Here is a 24,258-nt window from a genome sequence, read left to right as displayed (position 1 = left end):
TGTGTTACAGTGTTGTACAGAAGGCTTAGTGACAGGGTCTGTGCAGAAGCCCTTGCGTGTTCATGTTTGTCTGTTCCTGTAAGCGCTAGCACAGTGTGGTGGTGTGGCCTGTTCTGAAGACTAACTGGTGCACACAGGAAGTGCACGCACACTCTGCCACCCCGCCCTGCCTCGCCAGATAAAAGCCGGCAGCGGTTCGTATCGCTGTGCAGCCTACGTGCCAGTCACTCTTTATATCAGTCAGGACAATGGAGCAGGCAGTAAAACTAATTTGTGTCAATATCTGGAGACAGGAAAATCATCATAAATGCCCTGCCCATGTCTTCAACAAATGATGAGAGCATCATCACTTGATGTTCACAAGCTGATCTTCCTTCCCTTCATCACTATCTCACGTTCCTTCTTGTGTCCTGTTTTTATGTTGTGCATTTTGGGGTAAGGCATCATGTGCCACTCCTTGCATGACAAGACAATATACAGTGAGCTCCAAAAGTATTGGGACAGTGACAAATGTTTTGGCTCTGTACACCCGCACTTTGGATCTATATAAATGTTTTATTTAACCTTTATTTAAATAGGCAACTCAGTTAAGAACAACATTCTTATTTTACAATGACTGCCTACCCCGGCCAAACCCTCCCCTAACCCAGAAGACGCTGTGCCAATTGTTTATATATTTATTTAGCTGTTATTTTACCAGGTAAGTTGACTGAGAACACGTTCTCATTTACAGTAAAGACCTGGGGAATAGTTACAGGGGAGAGGAGGGAGATGAATGAGCCAATCGTAAACTGGGGATTATTATGTGACCGTGATGGTTTGAGGGACAGATTGGGAATTTAGCCAGGACACCGGGTTTGACACCCCTACTCTTACGATAAGTGCCATGGGATCTTTAATGACCTCAGAAAGTCAGGACACCCGTTTAACGTCCCATCTAAAAGACAGCACCCTACACAGGGCAGTGTCCCCAATCACTGCCCTGGGGCATTGGGATATTTTTTTAGACCAGAGGAAAGAGTGCCTCCTATTGGCCCTCCAACACCACTTCCAGCAGCAGCTGGTCTCCCATCCAGGGACTGACCAGGACCAACCCTGCTAAGCTTCAGAAGTAAGCCAGCAGGGTGGTATGCTGCTGGCTTACACGGCTGCACATTGTGCGCTGCCCTATGGGACTCCCGATCATGGCTGGTTGTGATACAGACCCGAGATCGAACCAGGGTCTCTAGTGACGCCTCTAGCACTGAGATGCAGTGCCTTAGACCACTGCGCCACTCGGGAGCCCAAATAGCTATGAGGTTAGCTTTAATTTAATTGGATGAAAATACCCTCAAATTAAAGCTGAAAGTCTGCACTTTAACCTGATAGTCATTGTATCACTTCAAATTGCTGGAGTACAAAGAAAAACAATACTTTTGGAGCTCACTGTAGGTGTGAATCAGCCTTTGTTCTCTGTGAAGTCGGTTCAGTTCACTCTTCCTGGTTGTATTCTGAACAAGTAGGCATGCTTCTCATTTAAACATTACTGGGTTGGCTTGGGCTCATGTTACCAGAATTCGGGATACCGGAGTTTATCCTGACATAGATCTCTGGATTGATTTTAGAAGTTGAATAACATGATCATTCTACAGCACATAGATGACCTGTTCACCTTGTGTAGCCTAGGGCTAGGTTATATTAGAGCTTTATGGGAAGGAATGTTGCTGTGTCGCAGTCAGAATATAATTGTGTCAAAGCTTGTGCCTGCAGCTCTTTACTTGTTAGAATGTGGGAGAATACATGTTTGAATGTCACCTCTGGTCTCTGTTCAATTGTCAAAGGAAAATTTCCAAACATAAGTGATTGACAAGCCTGAATTTAGCCATAGGCTATATCACGCGCTCTCGTTCCATAGCCACACACATTTAGACAGTATTTTTAAGGTGTACTTGAACAGCTTTATTCTTCATACTAAGTACGTCTGTGCTTATGCACGCTATAAGTCAAATCCTCATCTTAAATCACACAAATGTTGACATTCTGATTTGCTTAATGGCCTGTTGCTCAACTTTGCAGATATTCTTAAGTGAGCAGCTTAAACGTGAACAAAGTTAGAAACGTAATCTCACCCTGAGTCCCCTGACACACACACATCCCACAGTTCAGAGGCATATCCCTGACCACTGGCACATGAGACATGACATCATATTACCCCGTGTTTGGTTTACTTATATTTTGTAACCATGACAACTGGTAGACACAAGCATTTCGCTACACCCACAATAACATCTGCTAAATATGTGGATGCGAACAATAAAATTTGATTTGACTAATAAGTCCTTTTATGGTAAGTAGGTTTTGACTATCCTAAATGATGTGGTAGGAAACGTTAACGTGACAATGCCATGATTCCTAGCCTAGAATTGGGTTAGGCCTACCCTCCCTATGTCAATGTTTTTATTTTTAGATACAGAGAACACTGAGTTAATTTGATGTGCTAGGTAATAGTCGTAGATTGCTTAACTATCATTACATTTTCTTTATTGCAACCATGACTCATAAAGTAAGAGAGCATAGCCTAGATGGAGACATTCAGTGCCCTATGATTCAGTGGGCAGGACTCCTGGCTTGGTTACTGGCACAGAGAAAGACATGGGCTGCATCCCAAATGGATGGAAAAGTAATGCACTATACAGGGAATAGGGTGCCATTTGGGGTGCACAGACTAACGCTGTAACATAGCTAGCCAGGTCATGTTCCCATAGACTGTCACGACATAGCATTCTCAGAGTTTGATTCCTTCGGTTACGTCCCTGGAACACTGTCCAGTGCCTACTCATTCCTGAGCCTACTAAATGTTTACCATTGTGCTGAGTGGTTTTGCAGTCTGTGTAGTATTGTGATGCTTTAGTGCACTGTTGCTGCACACAGACTCTGGCATTGTCCTGAAAACTTCTAGTTGGCGTTACAGTATTTGTTTTGCTATCCAATCCGCACTAGGAATGTGTCCCATATGACACTTTATTCCCTGGTGAAAACCCTGGTCAAAAGTAGTGAAAAGTACTACATATGGAAAGGGGTGCCATTTAGGATACAGACTATGCTTGCCACATACTGTACAGCCTACAGTCATCCCTTCCATAAAACCTGTGCAGAATGAACAGTTAGTGATTCGGTATAGTTTGCCCTTAGTAGTGAGAATCTTAGAAGCCTTATGTCTGTCTCCTGGGCCTGTACTGTATTGCATTCTTTTTTATTTTTTGAATGCTAATTTTCCTCAAGAAATTGCTTTCCGCTCTAGACTGTGTTTTTAAAGTTAATGTCCGTGTTCACTGTTCAGGTCAAAGTGATAACTGTCTTACCAGGTACTGGAGTGGTCATTGTAGCAGTCTTCAAAGATATGACATGATGAAAGTAGATAACATATTCTATTATAAAGTATAAATCAATGCTTTGCTTTGGAAATGTCAGTTAGAACCAATTCAAATGAATGTATTTTGGATAGTTACAAAAAAATTCTGCTGTGAATCAGTGCATTGTTGTTTCATTGGGAAACTGTACTCCTCACGGGCTGAGAGCTTTCATTAGCTGTTTCATTAGGAAACTGTACTCCTCACAGACTGAGAGCTTTCATTAGCTGTTGTTTCATTAGGAAACTGTACTCCTCACAGACAGAGCTTTCATTAGCTGTTGTTTCATTAGGAAACTGTACTCCTCACAGACTGAGAGCTTTCATTAGCTGTTTCATTAGGAAACTGTACTCCTCACGGGCTGAGAGCTTTCATTAGCTGTTTCATTAGGAAACTGTACTCCTCACAGACTGAGAGCTTTCATTAGCTGTTTCATTAGGAAACTGTACTCCTCACAGACTGAGAGCTTTCATTAGCTGTTTCATTAGGAAACTGTACTCCTCACGGGCTGAGAGCTTTCATTAGCTGTTTCATTAGGAAACTGTACTCCTCACAGACTGAGAGCTTTCATTAGCTGTTGTTTCATTAGGAAACTGTACTCCTCACAGACTGAGAGCTTTCATTAGCTGTTGTTTCATTAGGAAACTATATTCCTCACAGACTGAGAGCTTTCATTAGCTGTTGTTTCATTAGGAAACTGTACTCCTCACAGACTGAGAGCTTTCATTAGCTGTTGTTTCATTAGGAAACTGTACTCCTCACGGGCTGAGAGCTTTCATTAGCTGTTTCATTAGGAAACTGTACTCCTCACGGACTGAGAGCTTTCATTAGCTGTTGTTTCATTAGGAAACTGTACTCTTCACAGACTGAGAGCTTTCATTAGCTGTTGTTTCATTAGGAAGCTGTACTCCTCACAGACTGAGAGCTTTCATTAGCTGTTGTTTCATTAGGAAACTGTACTCCTCACAGACTGAGAGCTTTCATTAGCTGTTTCATTAGGAAACTGTACTCCTCACAGACTGAGAGCTTTCATTAGCTGTTGTTTCATTAGGAAACTATATTCCTCACAGACTGAGAGCTTTCATTAGCTGTTTCATTAGGAAACTGTACTCCTCACAGACTGAGCTTTCATTAGCTGTTTCATTAGGAAACTGTACTCCTCACGGACTGAGAGCTTTCATTAGCTGTTTCATTAGGAAACTGTACTCCTCACAGACTGAGAGCTTTCATTAGCTGTTGTTTCATTAGGAAACTGTACTCCTCACAGACAGAGCTTTCATTAGCTGTTGTTTCATTAGGAAACTGTACTCCTCACAGACAGAGCTTTCATTAGCTGTTGTTTCATTAGGAAACTATATTCCTCACAGACTGAGAGCTTTCATTAGCTGTTTCATTAGGAAACTGTACTCCTCACAGACTGAGAGCTTTCATTAGCTGTTTCATTAGGAAACTGTACTCCTCACGGACTGAGAGCTTTCATTAGCTGTTTCATTAGGAAACTGTACTCCTCACGGACTGAGAGCTTTCATTAGCTGTTTCATTAGGAAACTGTACTCCTCACGGACTGAGAGCTTTCATTAGCTGTTTCATTAGGAAACTGTACTCCTCACGGACTGAGAGCTTTCATTAGCTGTTGTTTCATTAGGAAACTATATTCCTCACAGACTGAGAGCTTTCATTAGTTGTTTCATTAGGAAACTGTACTCCTCACAGACTGAGAGCTTTCATTAGCTGTTGTTTCATTAGGAAACTGTACTCCTCACAGACAGAGCTTTCATTAGCTGTTGTTTCATTAGGAAACTGTACTCCTCACGGGCTGAGAGCTTTCATTAGCTGTTTCATTAGGAAACTGTACTCCTCACAGACTGAGAGCTTTCATTAGCTGTTTCATTAGGAAACTGTACTCCTCACGGACTGAGAGCTTTCATTAGCTGTTTCATTAGGAAACTGTACTCCTCACGGACTGAGAGCTTTCATTAGCTGTTTCATTAGGAAACTGTACTCCTCACGGACTGAGAGCTTTCATTAGCTGTTGTTTCATTAGGAAACTGTACTCCTCACAGACAGAGCTTTCATTAGCTGTTGTTTCATTAGGAAACTGTACTCCTCACAGACTGAGAGCTTTCATTAGCTGTTTCATTAGGAAACTGTACTCCTCACGGACTGAGAGCTTTCATTAGCTGTTGTTTCATTAGGAAACTATATTCCTCACAGACTGAGAGCTTTCATTAGTTGTTTCATTAGGAAACTGTACTCCTCACAGACTGAGAGCTTTCATTAGCTGTTGTTTCATTAGGAAACTGTACTCCTCACAGACAGAGCTTTCATTAGCTGTTGTTTCATTAGGAAACTGTACTCCTCACGGGCTGAGAGCTTTCATTAGCTGTTTCATTAGGAAACTGTACTCCTCACGGACTGAGAGCTTTCATTAGCTGTTGTTTCATTAGGAAACTGTACTCCTCACAGACTGAGAGCTTTCATTAGCTGTTGTTTCATTAGGAAACTGTACTCCTCACAGACTGAGAGCTTTCATTAGCTGTTTCATTAGGAAACTGTACTCCTCACGGACTGAGAGCTTTCATTAGCTGTTGTTTCATTAGGAAACTGTACTCCTCACAGACTGAGAGCTTTCATTAGCTGTTTCATTAGGAAACTGTACTCCTCACGGACTGAGAGCTTTCATTAGCTGTTGTTTCATTAGGAAACTGTACTCCTCACAGACTGAGAGCTTTCATTAGCTGTTTCATTAGGAAACTGTACTCCTCACGGACTGAGAGCTTTCATTAGCTGTTGTTTCATTAGGAAACTGTACTCCTCACGGGCTGAGAGCTTTCATTAGCTGTTGTTTCATTAGGAAACTGTACTCCTCACAGACTGAGAGCTTTCATTAGCTGTTTCATTAGGAAACTGTACTCACAGACTGAGAGCTTTCATTAGCTGTTGTTTCATTAGGAAACTGTACTCCTCACAGACTGAGAGCTTACATTAGCTGTTTCATTAGGAAACTGTACTCCTCACAGACTGAGAGCTTTCATTAGCTGTTGTTTCATTAGGAAACTGTACTCCTCACGGACTGAGAGCTTTCATTAGCTGTTGTTTCATTAGGAAACTGTACTCCTCACGGGCTGAGAGCTTTCATTAGCTGTTGTTTCATTAGGAAACTGTACTCCTCACGGACTGAGAGCTTTCATTAGCTGTTGTTTCATTAGGAAGCTGTACTCCTCACAGACTGAGAGCTTTCATTAGCTGTTTCATTAGGAAACTGTACTCCTCACGGGCTGAGAGCTTTCATTAGCTGTTGTTTCATTAGGAAACTGTACTCCTCACAGACTGAGAGCTTTCATTAGCTGTTGTTTCATTAGGAAACTGTACTCCTCACGGACTGAGAGCTTTCATTAGCTGTTGTTTCATTAGGAAACTGTACTCCTCACAGACTGAGAGCTTTCATTAGCTGTTGTTTCATTAGGAAACTGTACTCCTCACGGACTGAGAGCTTTCATTAGCTGTTGTTTCATTAGGAAACTGTACTCCTCACGGGCTGAGAGCTTTCATTAGCTGTTGTTTCATTAGGAAACTGTACTCCTCACGGACTGAGAGCTTTCATTAGCTGTTGTTTCATTAGGAAGCTGTACTCCTCACAGACAGAGCTTTCATTAGCTGTTTCATTAGGAAACTGTACTCCTCACGGGCTGAGAGCTTTCATTAGCTGTTGTTTCATTAGGAAACTGTACTCCTCACAGACTGAGAGCTTTCATTAGCTGTTGTTTCATTAGGAAACTGTACTCCTCACAGACTGAGAGCTTTCATTAGCTGTTGTTTCATTAGGAAACTGTACTCCTCACGGACTGAGAGCTTTCATTAGCTGTTGTTTCATTAGGAAACTGTACTCCTCACGGGCTGAGAGCTTTCATTAGCTGTTGAACTGCTTCCAAGTAACTGTATTTTAGCCATCGGAAATTCCTCTTCTCCTGATAATGAGTCACTGAGAACCGATCTTAAAGTGCTTTGAAATTACTCTCTTTGTTTGGACTTCGATTTACTATTTGCCTACTCTATTGCTTCCCGTATTAAAACAGAGCTAACTCTTTAATATTGATTAGTCTCGATTTTCTCAGTTTTGCGAATGTTTCTGCTTTGTTAAACTTGTATGTATCAATTTGAAGTATTGCACTAATTGGGTCTGTCTCTTCTGTCCTCATTTCTAATCCGTTCATGACATTTTATGACGATGACTAGCTAGATGAGAACAGTAGCTGGATTAGAACCTCATAAAGATGTGCTGCAGTATCTTTATCATTCAGTGCTTAGGAGCCCAGTGAGTGATGCAGACCAAGGCAGGAGATGCACAGAGCTAGAGCCTGCCCACCATACACATGTCCTCTCTGCATTGTACTGAAACAGAGTCTTATTGATTAGGAGTTCCATGGAGCAGGCTGCTGCCCTCTTAGTGAGAATGCTCTCCCTACGTTTAGAGGACAAGAGCTAGTTTTGGAGTCACTTTCTAAATTAAATGACTAATGAATTCAATGAAATAAAATGACTTGTGTTTGTGGTTCACGTGTGTTCCTTGTATGGGTTTATCAACGTTTAGTTTTTTTCTCTGTCATTCAAGGCATGTTTTCTTTTTTTCTTCCAGTTGCTGGATATAAACTGGACAGGCCTCACAAATATGTTGGACATTCCAGGATTGAAGTAAGTGACAACTGCAAGATTGCAAACCCTGCTTGTAATGGGTCTCGCTTACATGGCTTCTGTCAGCACTACCAAGCCCTTATCACTCTCTCTCAATCCAGATGGGTGGGGTGTAGGTTTGGGCCGATATACCAATTTTTTTATTAGATTTAATCGCATCATATTTGATATTGACGATTTATAGTGATGTGGAAGACTATACTCTATTTGAAATTTACAAATCAAAACTGTCCAGATGTATCTGTTAGCCTCTATTAGTATGTTGAAAATGAAGTCTAAATGAATTAAGCCTATTTTTCGCCATACAAAATATTATTTAATGAGAATGTGACTATAATATTGTGAATACGCACACAATTTTCACAGTCTGGAATGATTTTGTCATTAATGGTACAAATTATTATATCGGATATCTCGACATTTGGAGTAACATGTCGTAGAAGAGGTCTCCCCAAATAGTTAGAACTGGCCTAACCCAATATAGAGTGGAAAGTATTCAGATCCCTAGACTTTTCCCACATTTTATTATGCCTTATTCTAAAATGTTTAAAATAGTTTTTTTCCCTCATCAATCTACACACAATACCCCACAATGACAAAGCAAAAACAGTTTTTTTTTAAATATTAGCAAATTTATTAAAAATGTAAAACTGAAATATCACATTTACATAAGTATTCAGACCCTTTACTCAGATCTTTGTTAAAGCACTTTTGGCAGTGATTACAGCCTTGTCTTCTTGAGTATGACGATACAAGCTTGGCACACCTGTGTTTGGGGAGTGCCTCCTGTTCTTCTCTGAAGATCCTCTCAAGCTCTGTCAGGTTGGATGGGGAGCGTTGCTGCACAGCTATTTTCTGGTTTCTACAAAGATGCTCAATCAGGTTCAAGTCCGGACTCTGGCTGGGCCACTCAAGGACATCAAGAATTCTCCCTAAGCCTGTGTTGTTTTCGCTGTGTGCTTATGGTCGTTATCCTGTTGGAAGGTGAACCTTCGCCCCAGTCTGAGAACCTGCTCCAGAGCGCTCAGGACTTCATCAAGGATCTCTCTGTTCTTTGCTCTGTTCATCTTTGCCTCGATCCTGACTGCCGCTGCCGCTGAAAAACATCCCCACAGCATGATGCTGCCAACACCATGCTTCACCATAGGGATGGTGCCAGGTTTCTTCCAGATGTGATGCTTAGCATTCAGGCCACAGAGTTAAATCTTGGATTCATCTGACCAGAGAATCTTGTTTTTCATGGTCTGAGAGTCTTCGGGTGCCTTTTGGCAAACTCCAAGCGGGCTGTCATGTGCCTTTTTATTGAGGAGTGGCTTTTGTCTGGCTGCTCTACCATAAAGGCCTGATTGGTGTCGTGCTACAGAGATGGTTGTCCTTCTGGAATGTTCTCCCATCTCTACAGAGGAACTCTGGAGCTCTGTCAGAGTGACCATGGGGTTATAGGTCACCTTCCTGACCAATGCCCTTCTCCACTGATTGCTCAGTTTGGCTGGGCGGACAGTCTTGGTGGTTCCAAACTTCTTCCATTTAAGAATGATGGAGGCCACTGTGTTTTTGGGGACCTACAATGCTGCAGAAATGGTTTGGTACCCTTCTCCAGATATGTGCCTCGACACAATCCTGTCTGAGCTCCATGGAGAATTCCTTCAACCTCATGGCTTGCTTTTTGCTTTGACATGCACTGTCAACTGTGGGACCTTATGTAGACAGCTGTGTGCCTTTACAAATCATGTCCAATCAATTTAATTTACCACAGGTGGAATCCAATTTAATTTGTAGAAACATCTCAAGGATGATCAATGGAAACGGGATGCACCTGAGCTCAATTTCGAGTATCATAGCAAAGGGTCTGAATACTTATTTAAATAAGGTTTTAATTGTTATTTTTTTAACACATTTGCAAAAATCTCTTTTTCGCTTTGTTATTATGGGGTATTGTGTGTAGATTGCTGAGGATTAAAAAAAACTAATACATTTCAGAATAAGGCTGTAACGCAACAAAATGTGGAAAAAGTCAGGGAGTCTGAATACTTGTAGGGAAATTAGTTCTGGTATTGGTTTACTCAGAGGGTGTTGTTTACAGTTACAGTACACATTCATTGTAAATGGATATCTGTATTGTATTCTTGTGGACATCCCAAATGGCACCCTATTCCCGAGTGTGCACTATTTTTGTCCAGAGCTCTGAGTCCTGGTAAACTATTGCACTATATAGGTAATATGTTGCCATTTTTGGACACACCATGTTATCAGTCTAAATAGGCTAATAGATTAGAGGCAACAGTTTTTTTAATGTGAGCACCAATTACCAGGGATGAAGGGAGGAGGTAGAGAAGGGAAATGTATCTATATCATGAAGTTCATTGTGTCAGTGAGAGCCTAAAGGCTAAGGTTTACTAGGCTGTTTATGGCTCCTATGTCAGGCTTAAACAGCTCTGTCCCTCCAGTGTTGACAGATCCTGGTCAAAAGTGTACACTATATAGGGAATTAGGATGCTATTTTGGACTCTACCCAGGCAGCACAAACAGACAGGCGCTAGGGGACATTAACATGAAGGCCTCATTTTTGTGGAGAGAGAGAGCCAGGTGGCAGCTTTCAGAGCTGGAGGGAGGGAGTGCACCCATATGCGCATGCCTGTGCTTGTATGGCACGCATATGCGTACGTGTTAGTATAGTAGCATTTTACTGTGTGTCGGTAATGACACCATGGCAGGTATAAATGACTAACAGCCAGTCCACTTTCTCAGACAGAGCTGCAGTCTGTGAGGGATAAGGAGAGAGAATGGTCAGCATAGCTCTCCCTGCTTGCATCCCAAATGACACCCTATTCCCTATGTAGTGCACTACTTTTGCCCATGGCCCATAGGGAATAAGGTGCCATTTGGGAAGCTGGTCCTGTAGCTGTGTGTTAAAAGTAGTCCTACACCACTGTGAGGTCATGCAAAGCAGCCATGTGGTGGAGGGCTGCAATTAGAGGACAAGAAGCCATCACATGGATATACTACTGGACCCCATAGCTTGTTTCAACATCTCACTCTTCAAGTTCTGTCAAATGCGGTCACTGTCCACATGTGATATGCTCACTTATCCCAAAAGTGGGATCAAATGAAATACAGCTAAATGGACCAATGGAAATACAGTGGAAATACAGTTGTCAAGGGAAGTCTCCCTGAAAAATACTGTTAGAAGTCACATGAGAAAAGGAAATTAGCAACTAACTGGGCGGCCAGTAGCCTAGCGGGTAGGAGCGTTGGGCCCTTGAGCAAGGCAGTTGACCCCCAACAACAACTGCTCCCTGGGCGCCGATGACATGATGTTGATTAACGCAACCCCATGTACCTCTCTGATTCAGAGGGGTTGGGTTAAGTGCGGAAGACACATTTCAGTTGAATGCATTCAGTTGTGCAACTGACTAGGTATCCCCCCATTTCCTTTCCCTAACCACACAGACAGGACCCCCATTGTAGTGATGTGGGCCCTCCATTTTCCTTTGTTTATGATGATCTTTAAACTATAAATAGTCATCTAAACCGAGCTAGCCCTCCCCCTGAAAAGCCCCTGGAATCCCTTAGGGCGGCTATTGAAATGATTGAATTAATAGATTAGAATGGGGATTATAACTAGTTTATTTGATCTAAGTGTTGATATTTATAGAAGTTGATGATGGAGTGGTCAGAGAAGTTGACATGTGATTCAATAGGTGGTTGTGTTTTGAAGCTTGGATGGGATATGTGTTAAAATGCTACAGTGAATGTTTGGCCATTTGAATATACTAAATTCAATGAAGAGCCATGCAGAGATACAGGTACAGTGCCTTGCGAAAGTATTTGGCCCTCTTGAACTTTGCGACCTTTTGCCACATTTCAGGCTTCAAACATAAAGATATAAAGCTGTATTTTTTTTGTGAAGAATCAACAACAAGTGGGACACAATCATGAAGTGGAACGACATTTATTGGATATTTCAAACTTTTTTAACAAATCAAAAACTGAAAAATTGGGCGTGCAAAATTATTCAGCCCCCTTAAGTTAATACTTTGTAGCGCCACCTTTTGCTGCGATTACAGCTGTAAGTCGCTTGGGGTATGTCTCTATCAGTTTTGCACATCGAGAGACTGACATTTTTTTCCCATTCCTCCTTGCAAAACAGCTCGAGCTCAGTGAGGTTGGATGGAGAGCATTTGTGAACAGCAGTTTTCAGTTCTTTCCACAGATTCTCGATTGGATTCAGGTCTGGACTTTGACTTGGCCATTCTAACACCTGGATATGCTTATTTTTGAACCATTCCATTGTAGATTTTGCTTTATGTTTTGGATCATTGTCTTGTTGGAAGACAAATCTCCGTCCCAGTCTCAGGTCTTTTGCAGACTCCATCAGGTTTTCTTCCAGAATGGTCCTGTATTTGGCTCCATCCATCTTCCCATCAATTTTAACCATCTTCCCTGTCCCTGCTGAAGAAAAGCATGCCCAAACCATGATGCTGCCACCACCATGTTTGACAGTGGGGATGGTGTGTTCAAGGTGATGAGCTGTGTTGCTTTTACGCCAAACATAACGTCTTGCATTGTTGCCAAAAAGTTCAATTTTGGTTTCATATGACCAGAGCACCTTTTTCCACATGTTTGGTGTGTCTCCCAGGTGGCTTGTGGCAAACTTTAAACAACACTTTTTATGGATATCTTTAAGAAATGGCTTTCTTCTTGCCACTCTTCCATAAAGGCCAGATTTGTGCAATATACGACTGATTGTTGTCCTATGGACAGAGTCTCCCACCTCAGCTGTAGATCTCTGCAGTTCATCCAGAGTGATCATGGGCCTCTTGGCTGCATCTCTGATCAGTCTTCTCCTTGTATGAGCTGAAAGTTTAGAGGGACGGCCAGGTCTTGGTAGATTTGTAGTGGTCTGATACTCCTTCCATTTCAATATTATCGCTTGCACAGTGCTCCTTGGGATGTTTAAAACTTGGGAAATCTTTTTGTATCCAAATCCGGCTTTAAACTTCTTCACAAAAGTATCTCGGACCTGCCTGGTGTGTTCCTTGTTCTTCATGATGCTCTCTGCGCTTTTAACGGACCTCTGAGACTCACAGTGCAGGTGCATTTATACGGAGACTTGATTACACACAGGTGGATTGTATTTATCATCATTAGTCATTTAGGTCAACATTGGATCATTCAGAGATCCTCACTGAACTTCTGGAGAGAGTTTGCTGCACTGAAAGTAAAGGGGCTGAATAATTTTGCACGCCCAATTTTTCAGTTTTTTATTTGTTCAAAAAGTTTGAAATATCCAATAAATGTCGTTCCACTTCATGATTGTGTCCCACTTGTTGTTGATTCTTCACAAAAAAATACAGTTTTATATCTTTATGTTTGAAGCCTGAAATGTGGCAAAAGGTCGCAAAGTTCAAGGGGGCCGAATACTTTCGCAAGGCACTGTAACTGCCAAAAATACAGGAAACACTTGAGTAAATAAGGGATACAAAGTATATTAAAACCAGGTGCTCCCACACAAGTGTGGTTCCTGAGTTAAGCAATTAACATCCCATCATGCTTAAGGTCATGTATAAAAGTGCCCAGTTGCCCATATTTTTTTCTACCATGGCTAGAAGAAGAGATCTCAGTGACTTTGAAAGCGGGATCTCAAAATAGCATAGGGTGTTTAAAGGGTGCGTGTGTCAGTCACCAGATCAACCCAATTGAACACTTTTGGGAGATTCTGGAGCGGCACCTGAGACAGCGTTTTCCACCACCATCAAACAAAACACCAAATTATGGAATTTCTCGTGGAAGAATGGTGTCACATCACGTCAGCAGAGTTCCAGACACTTGTAGAATCTATGCCAAGGTGTATTGAAGCTGTTCTGGCAGCTCGTGGTGGCCTAATGCCCTGTTAAGACACTTCATGTTGGTGTTTCCTTTATTTTGTCAGTTACCTGTATGTTTAGGCCTATATGGCAGTGGTTTGATAGTAAGTTAAGGTCCCTGATCGAGGTCCACAGTTAAACAAATAAGTATAGTGCCTGATGTATTTGTTTTTGTATGACACTCCTTCCTGTGAAATGTAGCCTTCCTCTTTATATGGGTTTGCAGGAAACAATTTGAAACCGGCCTTGCCTCAAACGCTCTCTCTCACACACACACACACACACACACACACCCACACACAGTTGTCCCCCCCCCCCCCCCCCCCTACACACAGACACGCTCTGAGTCTAAAGAGTCTGAAAAGTTTAATTGTAGCTTACCAGGAGAGAGTGTGTGTGTGTGTGTGTCTGAACAGACAGAGGGTTCTGTGTAGGAGGCTCACATTTCCTCTGGTATGATTTGCATCTCACTCTCAAACAGCAGGCACCTCAGCTCACCCCTAAGTGTGTGTGTTTGGCCCCTGTCTGGGACCACTTTTTTCATTACTGGAATGGAAGTGGTCTCTCCTCCTCCCCCAACACACATACCTGCTCTGAAGATATAAAGTCTGGAAAGTTGAACTGTAGCTTTGCTGATCTTTTCCTACAAAAAGTAAAGAAATAGGACAAAATGTAAAGTCACTAACATGTGTTATCAATTATAATTTAAGTCAATTGCAGTTGAACACCAGCAATAAATACATTCCTTCTGCAACAAACCCAGAAATGAGCGGGCTGGCCTCTACATATTTCACATCCACACTTTTTTCTCCAGCACCAAAAACAACCTCCTTTTATAGACAAGAGAATATGTCGTAACCTCAGAGGAATCTTGAGGACGGGATGGGGGAGGCCCGGCTGCGCCATTAAACCCAGCTCTGAGGGAGTAACACACCCACTTAGGGAGTTCTCCATTCACTACAAGGCTGCCATCTAGTGGGTGTTAGAGAAATGTAACATTGACTGTTGTTTTGATTCCCCGTTTACGATAAGCTTCGTCTTGGCTCCAGTTTAAATACATAATTTAAATACAGGATATCCATTTTCCTGTAAGGATTAGTAGTGGAGCCATTGAAAGTTGTGGGATACTACACTGAGCCCATAAATAGACTATTAGGAAGTGGAGAAGTTTCTGTGTGTGCACACCACTGTCACATGTCTAGTTTCAACTTCACAGACAGATGGTGCCAGCTGCAGATGATAGTGTAATGTCTCTTGGCACAGGTCTATGGTATGAGTCAGGTGGGGGTGGGAGCAGGGAGGGAGGTTGGGCCTCTGGACTTCAGACTGTGACAGTGCCCTTGACTTCTGCTGTCAAACACAGTGACACATAGGGCTTGTTTCAAATGGCACCCTATTTCTAATATAGTGCACTACTTTTCACCAGGCCCCATTGGGTTCTGGTCAAAAGTAGTGCACTATAGAGGATAGGATGTCATTTGGGGCATAGACGGTGACCCCTCCCCCCTCCTCTACACCTGCCAATAGGTCAGAGTTGTATAGGGCTACACCCCCCAACTCCCCAACACTTTCCACCCATCCAATTTTCCCTCTAAGCTACCCTGTGTGTGCGCCAGCTCCCAGGGACTGCCATGCAGAAGAATTATCAGCCAGCGCAGAGAAACACGAGATTGAACTTCACTCAACTTTCTAGAGTTTTCCCCGTTAACACTTTCAACGTTTCCCTTTATTGTGGGAATTGTGATCGAATCAACACAATATTAGCCACTTTCAATCCAACATCCCGAAACAAAACAAACTATGCAGACTTAGTGTGCAAAACTAGCTATGCGAGAGATTTTGTCCAAGCAGAGCACATCAGAGTAAGATTATTTTGCATTGAGTAAGGCACGCTCTGGCCCTTACTCTACACAGACTGGTGCACCATAACCAATCAGAGCTGCAGTAGGCCTATATGCAAATAAACCATTGCCATATATGGATTTGTGCCATTCACTTTAAACTGGATGGTTTTACAGCATGAGCAGTCGCGATTGTTTTGAGATCAAAGCAAGAACTGCATGTAGCCACGTATGCACATTTGTTAATATTATTTGTTACTTATTAGCCCAGTTATAGCCCAAATATCACTAGGTGATGGGATTGCACCCCTCTCCACTATGGCCACATTTCTGCAAACATTTGGAGAAAATTAATTAACATATTGGTCAATCTTAATGTATTTTTAAGAAGTGTCACTAGTACCGAACATCTAATATATCAAGAAATATGTCAAGTACGGTTTTGTGACTAAAATATGTTTGCTGGTATGTACATCTGTCCAAATGAAAGATAGCCAGCCATATGTTAGCTACGGGGAGTCTTTTAAAGTCCAAAATAAATCAAAATGTTCACAACTGAGGCAATTGACACAATAGAGGTAATGTATGTAGAGGTCTCATCTTTGTGTCTCTGCTATTAACAATTCTGTGACTGCGTGGGCAGCGCCATTGAGGCTATCTTCAATTTTATGTTGCATGAGCCATGCTCTACCTACTGAGCTACAGAGGACCACTGTGGGTAGTGGAAAAATGTAGAGTATTGAAATTCATAGCCAGCAGGGCTAAAGTCATAATTTACACATATAACATCCTAAATAATTAGATGCTGTTAGGTTTTAATTTTCAGAGTAAATAACCCACGGACACTAGAGAAGCTTAACCAAGTTTAATTCTTCCCAAAGGGCCGATATACAGCTGTAATTCAGACACAGACATGGCTTCCCCTGTGGTGGTATTCATACCCCACTTTGGGTGGTCTCCTCCTTATCTTGAAACATTGCATCATTATTGTTGAGCAGGGAGCTAAGTGATATGATCCTTCAACAGTTTCTCCCCTTATCAGTACTGCCTCATGCAATCGTGTTCCCTGCACTCAGCCCCTCCAAAGCTTCATTATGGCTCCCCTCATGTCTCTTTCCTAACTGTTCCTATACTTCTGAGTATAACAATGTTCAGCGTTTCACCCAGAATCCAACAATGCATAAGTTATTAAATCAATCAACAAGTTTCAGATTCATACAATCAATAATGAACATTTTACAGAAAACGCTCAATTAAATTTAAAGGTTTGGAAAGTCTGGTTAAAAATCATGTTTTTACCATTTTTGTTAATTTTTGTATCCAAATGAAATTCATAAAATGAGTATTATAATAGGTTTATCAAAATGATCACTACTGTGCATGGTTTTCCCTTTTTATTGCAATTGGTAATTTTATTCAGTAATGTTTATGGGGTGGTAAGGAATTCAGGTAAATAGTTCAAATATGTCATCCAAAGTGTGTAAGTAGTATATACTGTATGTCTACCTGACTTACACTACATGACCAAAAGTGTGTGGACATGACACCTGCTTGTCGAACATCTCATTCCAAAATCATGGGCATTAATATGGAGTTGGTCCCCCTTTGCTTATATAACAGCCTCCGCTCTTCTGGGAAGGCTTTCCACTAGAACATTGCTGCGGGGACTTGCTTCCATTCAGCCACGAGTATTAGTGAGGTCGGGCACTGATGTTGGGTGATTAGGCCTGGCTCGCAGTCGGTGTTCCAATTCATCCAAAGGTGTTTGGTGAGGTTGAGGTCAGGGCTCTGTGCAAGCCAGTCAAGTTCTTCCACATCGATCTCAACAAACCATTTCTGTATGGACCTCACTTTGTGCACGGGGGCATTGTCATGCTGAAACAGGAAAGGGTCTTCCCCAAACTGTTGCCACAAAGTTGGAAGTACATAATTGTCTAGAATGTCCTTGTATGCTGTAGTGTTAAGATTTATCCTCACTGAAACTAAGGGGCCTAACCCGAACCATGACAAGCCCCAGACCATTATTCCTCCTCCACCAAACTTTACAGTTGGCACTGTGCATCGTCCATCATACTGCCAGATGGTGAAGCATGATTCATCACTCCAGAGAAAGTGTTTCCACTGCTCGAGAGTTCAATGGTGGAGAGCTTTACTCAACTTCAGCCAAAGCTTGGCATTGTGCATGGTGATCTTAGGCTTGTGTGCGGCTGCTCGGCCATGGAAACCCTTTTCATGAAGCTCCCGACAAACAGTTCTTGTGCTGATGTTGCTTCCAGAGGCAGTTTGGAACTCTGGTTGAGTGTTAGGAGAGACCACTCTAGTGAGTGTTGTAACCGAGGACAGGTGTTTTTTTTTTACGTGCTACGCGCTTCAGCCCTCATTTCCGCTTCACAATAACAGCATTTACTGTTGACCAGGGCAGCTCTAGCAGGGCAGGAATGTGACGAAAGGTGGCATCCTATGACGGTGCCACGTTGAAAGTCAATGAGCGCTTCAGTAAGGCCATTCTACTGCCAATGTTTTTATGGAGATTGCATCGCTGTGTGCTCGATTTTATACAATTGTATACACGTGTGCTGAAAGTTTGGGAAAAATAGGATACAAATGTGATAAAGAAATGTTAACCCCCAATTTACTCCACTTCTGTAGAATGACCCATATAGGGAATAGAGTACCATTTGAGATGCAGAATGTTGGTTGAAACAGGATGGAGGTAGCAGCAGCCTGAATGGAAGATAGATGTTTTCTATCAGTGTCCCCTGGACTGTGTGTCTTAACCTATATCCCTGTCTGTGTTCCCTGTTAGTGGCTTGTGTGATAACCTGATCCAAGACATCATCTACAGCTACCTGGTCCTGCCCAACCGCATCACCATTCCTCTGGTGGGAGAGGCTCAGCTGGCTCAGCTACGCTTCCCAATACCTAAAGTAGGGAGGATTCCCACTCGCCACCGAAAGCAAAACACATATTCCACTATATGAAGCCAAGCCTGATAAATGAATCCATGTTTTTTGTACTATTGTTTTGTTATGTTCAAATGCAACCCATCCTTTGTGTTATTATTGAATTCCAATGAAATCACTATTATATACAGTATGTATGAACTTAGTGTTTTGTCTTTCTCTCTCTCCTCTAGGGTGTCCTGAGGATTCACTTCCTGGAGGCCCAGGACCTGTTAGGGAAGGATAAGTTCCTGGGGGGTCTGATCAAGGGCAAGTCAGACCCGTACGGTGTCCTTCACATCGGCAACCAGCTGTTCCAGAGCAAGGTGGTCAAGGAGAACATCCATCCCAAGTGGAACGAAGTCTATGAGGTAGAGAACATTTTAAAGTGTCCACAGGGAGGTGTGAGAAGTGTTCTTAGGATGATTCTTATGTCGGCAGTATGAGAGAGAATGTCTTATTGAAGAAACTGAATGGGACTCTCTTACAATGTTGGAGTGGGTGGGTTGTCTGACATTAGAGACATTCTTACAGTACATTACCAATATGTTGTCCTGTATGCCACACAAAAGGTCTGTAAATACTGTATCTGTGAATGTGACCCTCAGGCTTTGGTGTATGAGCACTCAGGACCACAGAACCTGGAGATAGAGCTGTTTGATGAGGACACAGACCAGGATGATTTCCTAGGAAGGTTAATGATAGATCCAAATCCTTTGGGGTCCTTCCTCAGCCATCAAAATCACTTGAACATCAAGCGTGACCTCTGCTGTAGCGTATAAAGCTATCATGTGTTAGCCCCTCTCTCCAACGAACTCACAGCATTTCTTTATTTCCCTTGCAGTTTACTGATAGATGTGGCTGAACTTCAAAAGGAACAGAAAGTTGATGAGGTAAAGTTTATTTATTTTATGACTTCTTTCGTTCTTAATAAAAACACTCAATTGTTAAGACCGTATATGTGATCACCCAGCACAATGTGTTCCATTCCAGTGGTTTGTCATGGAGGAGGTGAACACCGGAAAGCTGCATTTAAAACTAGAGTGGCTGTCTCTGCTCCCCACTCCTGAAAAGCTGGATCAGGTACACCTTTATCAACTCTGCATCCAAAATGGCACCCTATTGCCCATGTAGTGCAATACTTTTGATCAGGTCAAAAGTAGTGCACTATATAGTCTTTCTGAGTGCTACTTTAGATCAGTCTCTATGTTAACATTAATGGCTCTACATATTCCCCTTCTACATCCACGTGAGAGTGAGTAAATGAAACATGTAGATTAGAGGGATAGGTTGGGGAATCCAAGAGGGAGTTCTCACCCTGTTTGAACTAGTGCTGTGGTGCTTATTTAACATCTGTTCCATTAGTACACTCACAGATCCCTGTAACACCTGATGCTGTGTGTGTGGCCCAAATGGTACCCTATTCCGGTCAAAAGTAATGCACTAAATAGGGAATAGGGTGCCATTTGGGACACAAAGTGCATTTCTGCAGTCCATTATATCAGCTCTGAAGCCAATAATAGATAACTTGCATCATTCTATGTTTGACCAACAGTACAAATTGCACCTCCTACAGTATTGGCTAAAGCGCAGCATTCATTATTTGTCTCCTATTTACTGCCTCTGTGTCTGTTTGAAGCACCGTTATAACCCTAATACCATTGTCCTAAGGGGACAAATACAGTTTGAATTGAGTGACAAACTGTAACTATTGATTATGGTCTCTCTGCTAGGTGCTGACCAGTATTAAGGCTGATAAAGGCCAGGCTAACGATGGCCTGTCGTCTGCCCTTCTGGTGGTCTACCTGGACTCCGCAAGGAACCTTCCAGTAAGTCACTTCACCTGTGGTAAACTCACTGTAAGAATAGGAAGAACCACAACAGCTACTGTATCCTTAAGCTTGATCATCCGTTCTGCTGGGGCCTACGTGTACAGTAGCAGAGCTTAAACATCAATCATTGGCCCCATTTTAAACTATAACTTGGATGGGAAAACGCACTACATTGCATTAACTCAGCACAGCTTCTTTAATGCGTTAGTTAGGAGATGGTAATGTCAAGTTTCCTCAAAAACAAGTTTTCCATAAAACAAGGTATTATTGTGCCAGTCTACCAGTCATCAGACAGTATGAGCCTCCCAGTTCACCCCAGCTTCTCTCACCTGCCTCATCTTTCTCCTCTTCTTCTGATTGTTCTCCTGCTTGAACTCTTTCCCTTCCCACTCTCATCTCCTCATGATAATGTTAATCTTTATCCTCGTTTCATGTTATTGATCCTCATGCTAATGTTAATATTTATCCTCGGGATCATGTACATTTTTATCCTCGTGATAATGTTAATATTTTTATCCTTGTGATAATGTTAATGTTTATTCTCTACCTCTCTTCCCTCCGTCTCAACTGGCCACTCACACTAATAGTCTGCCAAAGGGCTACGTTATTGTAGCTGAAGTTGATGTACTGTTCTATAATACCTGTGAGATCACAGAATTATTTTGGACTATTTTTGCATAAATGCATAGCATAGGCAAACCCTGCTTCACATGTCTTCTTTTCAGCCTCTTCTTCTTTGCTTTCTTCTCTCTGTTTCCCTCCTCCTCTGAAGAGTGTGTTCGAGGGGAACTTGGGTTCTGGCTACTTAAAAGAGAGGAGAGCTTCGGGCCTAGTCTTTTGTGAGAATACAGCCTCTCTCTATAGGACCTTATTTGTGAGTCCTCTGGTATTTTGCATCCTAGTTGTTTTTCATAGTGTGATTTTTGTTTGTAATTATGACGATTGAAATGAGAAAGAAATTCCAATAAGCATGTTGACTGTCGTATGAATGACTTATGCACGTATAAGTTCTTAATATTTTGCATAAAACATACAGTGAGGCTGTCAGTCATAACTATGAGGCCAGGACTTGAGAAAGATATTGGTGCAAAAGAGCCAGAGGCATGTTAGGAGGCTTGTCTGTAGATTGCTTTCCCTCCATCCCGCTCACCCAGCCATTACCCGCCCGTTAGTGGGTTGTTGCCCCAGCAACAAATGCTCTCTTACCTGTAACACGGGCGTCCTCAGGACACTGACCCTGCCCCGACTTGTCTCAAACTCCAGACATAACCAGTCATCTCAAAGCATCTCCTGATGCCAGTCTCCTGTTACATATGCCTCCCACACTACTCAGTCCAAAAGCAATGGCATGACTTGTCAAGGCATGGTCTGCATCCCAAATGGCACCCTTTTCTTTATATAGGGATTAGTTTGCCATTTGGGAAGGAGTCAGTGACATGACCTGTCAAGACATGTTAACAATTCTCCAGAGATGTGTAGCTGACAACAAAAATATCATTTTTAACAACAGATAATGAATAACTAATGTGATACAGAATGCAAGGATATGTTACGTTCTAAATGAAATGCTTCGCTCTGTGGATGAACTGTAGATGTATTTGTTGATAGAAATGATGTTGTCTGTGTTGTACGAAAGTACTCATCAGGAGAATGACTCCATTCCATTTACCCATAAAGAGATGATAATGTATCTGGAATCTCATAGATAAAAAGTACAAACGTGAATATCCCCATTTGTGGTTGGAGGATTCCCAGATTACGTCCTATCCTTGGAATCCTCCTACTGGGATTTTTAGAAAACCTACGAATTTTGGGAAAGTTACTAGAATTTTGCAACCTTACCCCCAATTATTACTCTCTATTCACAAACACCATCTCACTCCTGTTACTGGACAGCCTTGTCAGGGTTGGAATGGTCCTTCTGTTTTCTCCATAATGAATGCTCCTCTTTATCTCCCATTGGGTTTTTCCTGGGTATGTCGTTGTCAATACACTTCATGATTTATTAACCTTGTGCTCATCATGTTGTTTTTGTCTCTGTCTCTACCTGTTGCCCTGGCGTCCTGGTTTTGGGGTCGTCTGGTGTGTGGTCTTCATCGTCGCTCCAATCATGATTTAACCTCCTCCTCTTCTTCCTCCTGCTCCTCCTCCTCCTTGCATGCTCTCTCCTAATAACCAACCTGGTGTGTTCATTCTCTCCTGCCCTGGGGGAAAAAGCGCAATCCTTTAGAATTCAACCATGACGGTTTGAAGAAGGCCTCAGTCAGTAAGGCCATCAAGGTAATGTAACAACCGAGCATGCAGAGCCATCCAGACAGACAGACAGAGGAAGAATAAAGGCCCTGTTAAATACTTAAAATAAAAACACCCTTCCTGTAATACAGTAAGACTGGTGAAAGCAATGGGGTGGAAGCTATGTTTTCATCTGTGCACTCACTTATAGATCAGTGATTTAAGGATGAATTTAAGGTATTTGAACAGGGCCTAGAAACACACTGCTGTTTCCCCTGTGACCAGAGAGTTCCACTGTAGTACGGGAAGCATGTAAAGTACTGTGCTTTTTCTATTAGGAAGTGGATTTAGTGAAAAGCAATTAAGTTTACCATTTGGCATCAACTGTATCGATTGATTTGATCCCAGTGAGTAATATTGCTTTCAAGTTGTTCCCCACCCATGTATTTCTCCAGGAGCGCTGCTGGAGCATTAATAATGCCTTGCAAGTTGATTTGCGTTCCTTGTTTTGTGAAATTAATTATTAAACTCTACTAATTGTGTTTGTGGACTAAAACTGCATCCCATGCACTATATTCTAATATTCTGATGTATATAAAGAAAATGTGTTGTATGAGATGATTAATGCACCAAGAAAATATATCTTTATGTAAGCATTTCCTCTCTTACAAATTCAACTCTATTTCCTGGTGTTATGGGGTTCTTCTATATACATTTATGTAACTTCAACACTTCCTGATCTCAAGTCTTTATGCTGCCATATTTAGCCAATGAGGGATCAATCCACACGATTAGTTTTACATAAATCACTTTGAACATAACCTTTATTTCACAAATATAGAGCATCTTCCTTATAAATACATTTTGAATATATCTTGTTGAGAATGTACCCATTCTACATAATGAAATAAATGATTTAAGCTACAATTCTTAATTGGTGAAACTGCCACGTCAGTTCGGGATATTACAACACCAAAAAAAAAACAACAAACAACTATTGTTCTTTTTTTTAGCTCGGACATCATTGCACGTGTGATAGAACAGCAGAATATGTACTGCAATTTTTTCTACCATGCTGCTGGACACACTTCTTCATTTCATCAGTAAAACCAAAACTGTAACAAAGGTGTTGGGGGGCGAACAGTGGCGCTGTTTCCCCAAATGCGGAATCGATCTTTAAGTGATTAGATATTTAAATACTGAACTTGATACTAGGCTAGGGTGATACAGTAGTACCTATGAAGTTAACATCTCACAGGGCTAGAGGTTATTATGTGTTTGAAACCTGTTCTTGTTTCACAGTCTGGTAAGAAAGTGAGCAGTGTCCCGAGTCCCTTTGTACAATTCACAGTCGGCCACAAAACCTATGAGAGTAAGGTAAGCTCGAGCAAAATAACACATTTTTTAGATCCTACATTTGTATGTTTACATTCTGTAAAAATACTTTAAAGTACTAAAGTATT

The 24,258-nt window shown here is 41.9% G+C and overlaps 1 protein-coding gene across 4 annotated transcripts in view; it reads left to right on the top strand.

The window, feature by feature from the left end:
• LOC110508771 (extended synaptotagmin-2-B) overlaps window positions 1-24,258 on the top strand; it is a 49,507-nt gene that overhangs the window by 19,875 nt on the left and 5,374 nt on the right. Inside the window, exons 8-17 of one of the 4 annotated variants that reach the window (XM_021589573.2) lie at window positions 8,026-8,081; window positions 18,596-18,716; window positions 18,926-19,102; window positions 19,340-19,425; window positions 19,576-19,624; window positions 19,725-19,814; window positions 20,465-20,560; window positions 21,336-21,437; window positions 22,781-22,843; window positions 24,098-24,172. In XM_021589573.2, coding sequence (XP_021445248.1) covers window positions 8,026-8,081; window positions 18,596-18,716; window positions 18,926-19,102; window positions 19,340-19,425; window positions 19,576-19,624; window positions 19,725-19,814; window positions 20,465-20,560; window positions 21,336-21,437; window positions 22,781-22,843; window positions 24,098-24,172 — 915 coding nt within the window. The remainder of the gene's footprint in view (window positions 1-8,025; window positions 8,082-18,595; window positions 18,717-18,925; window positions 19,103-19,339; window positions 19,426-19,575; window positions 19,625-19,724; window positions 19,815-20,464; window positions 20,561-21,335; window positions 21,438-22,780; window positions 22,844-24,097; window positions 24,173-24,258) is intronic. The other 3 variants (XM_021589575.2, XM_021589574.2, XM_021589576.2) reach the window with 3 other exon arrangements.

The sequence above is a fragment of the Oncorhynchus mykiss genome, chromosome 28, assembly GCF_013265735.2.
Source record: "Oncorhynchus mykiss isolate Arlee chromosome 28, USDA_OmykA_1.1, whole genome shotgun sequence".
Lineage (NCBI taxonomy): Eukaryota > Metazoa > Chordata > Actinopteri > Salmoniformes > Salmonidae > Oncorhynchus > Oncorhynchus mykiss.
Note: the sequence above shows the minus strand (reverse complement) of the source record. Positions and strands in the feature narration are given on the sequence as shown.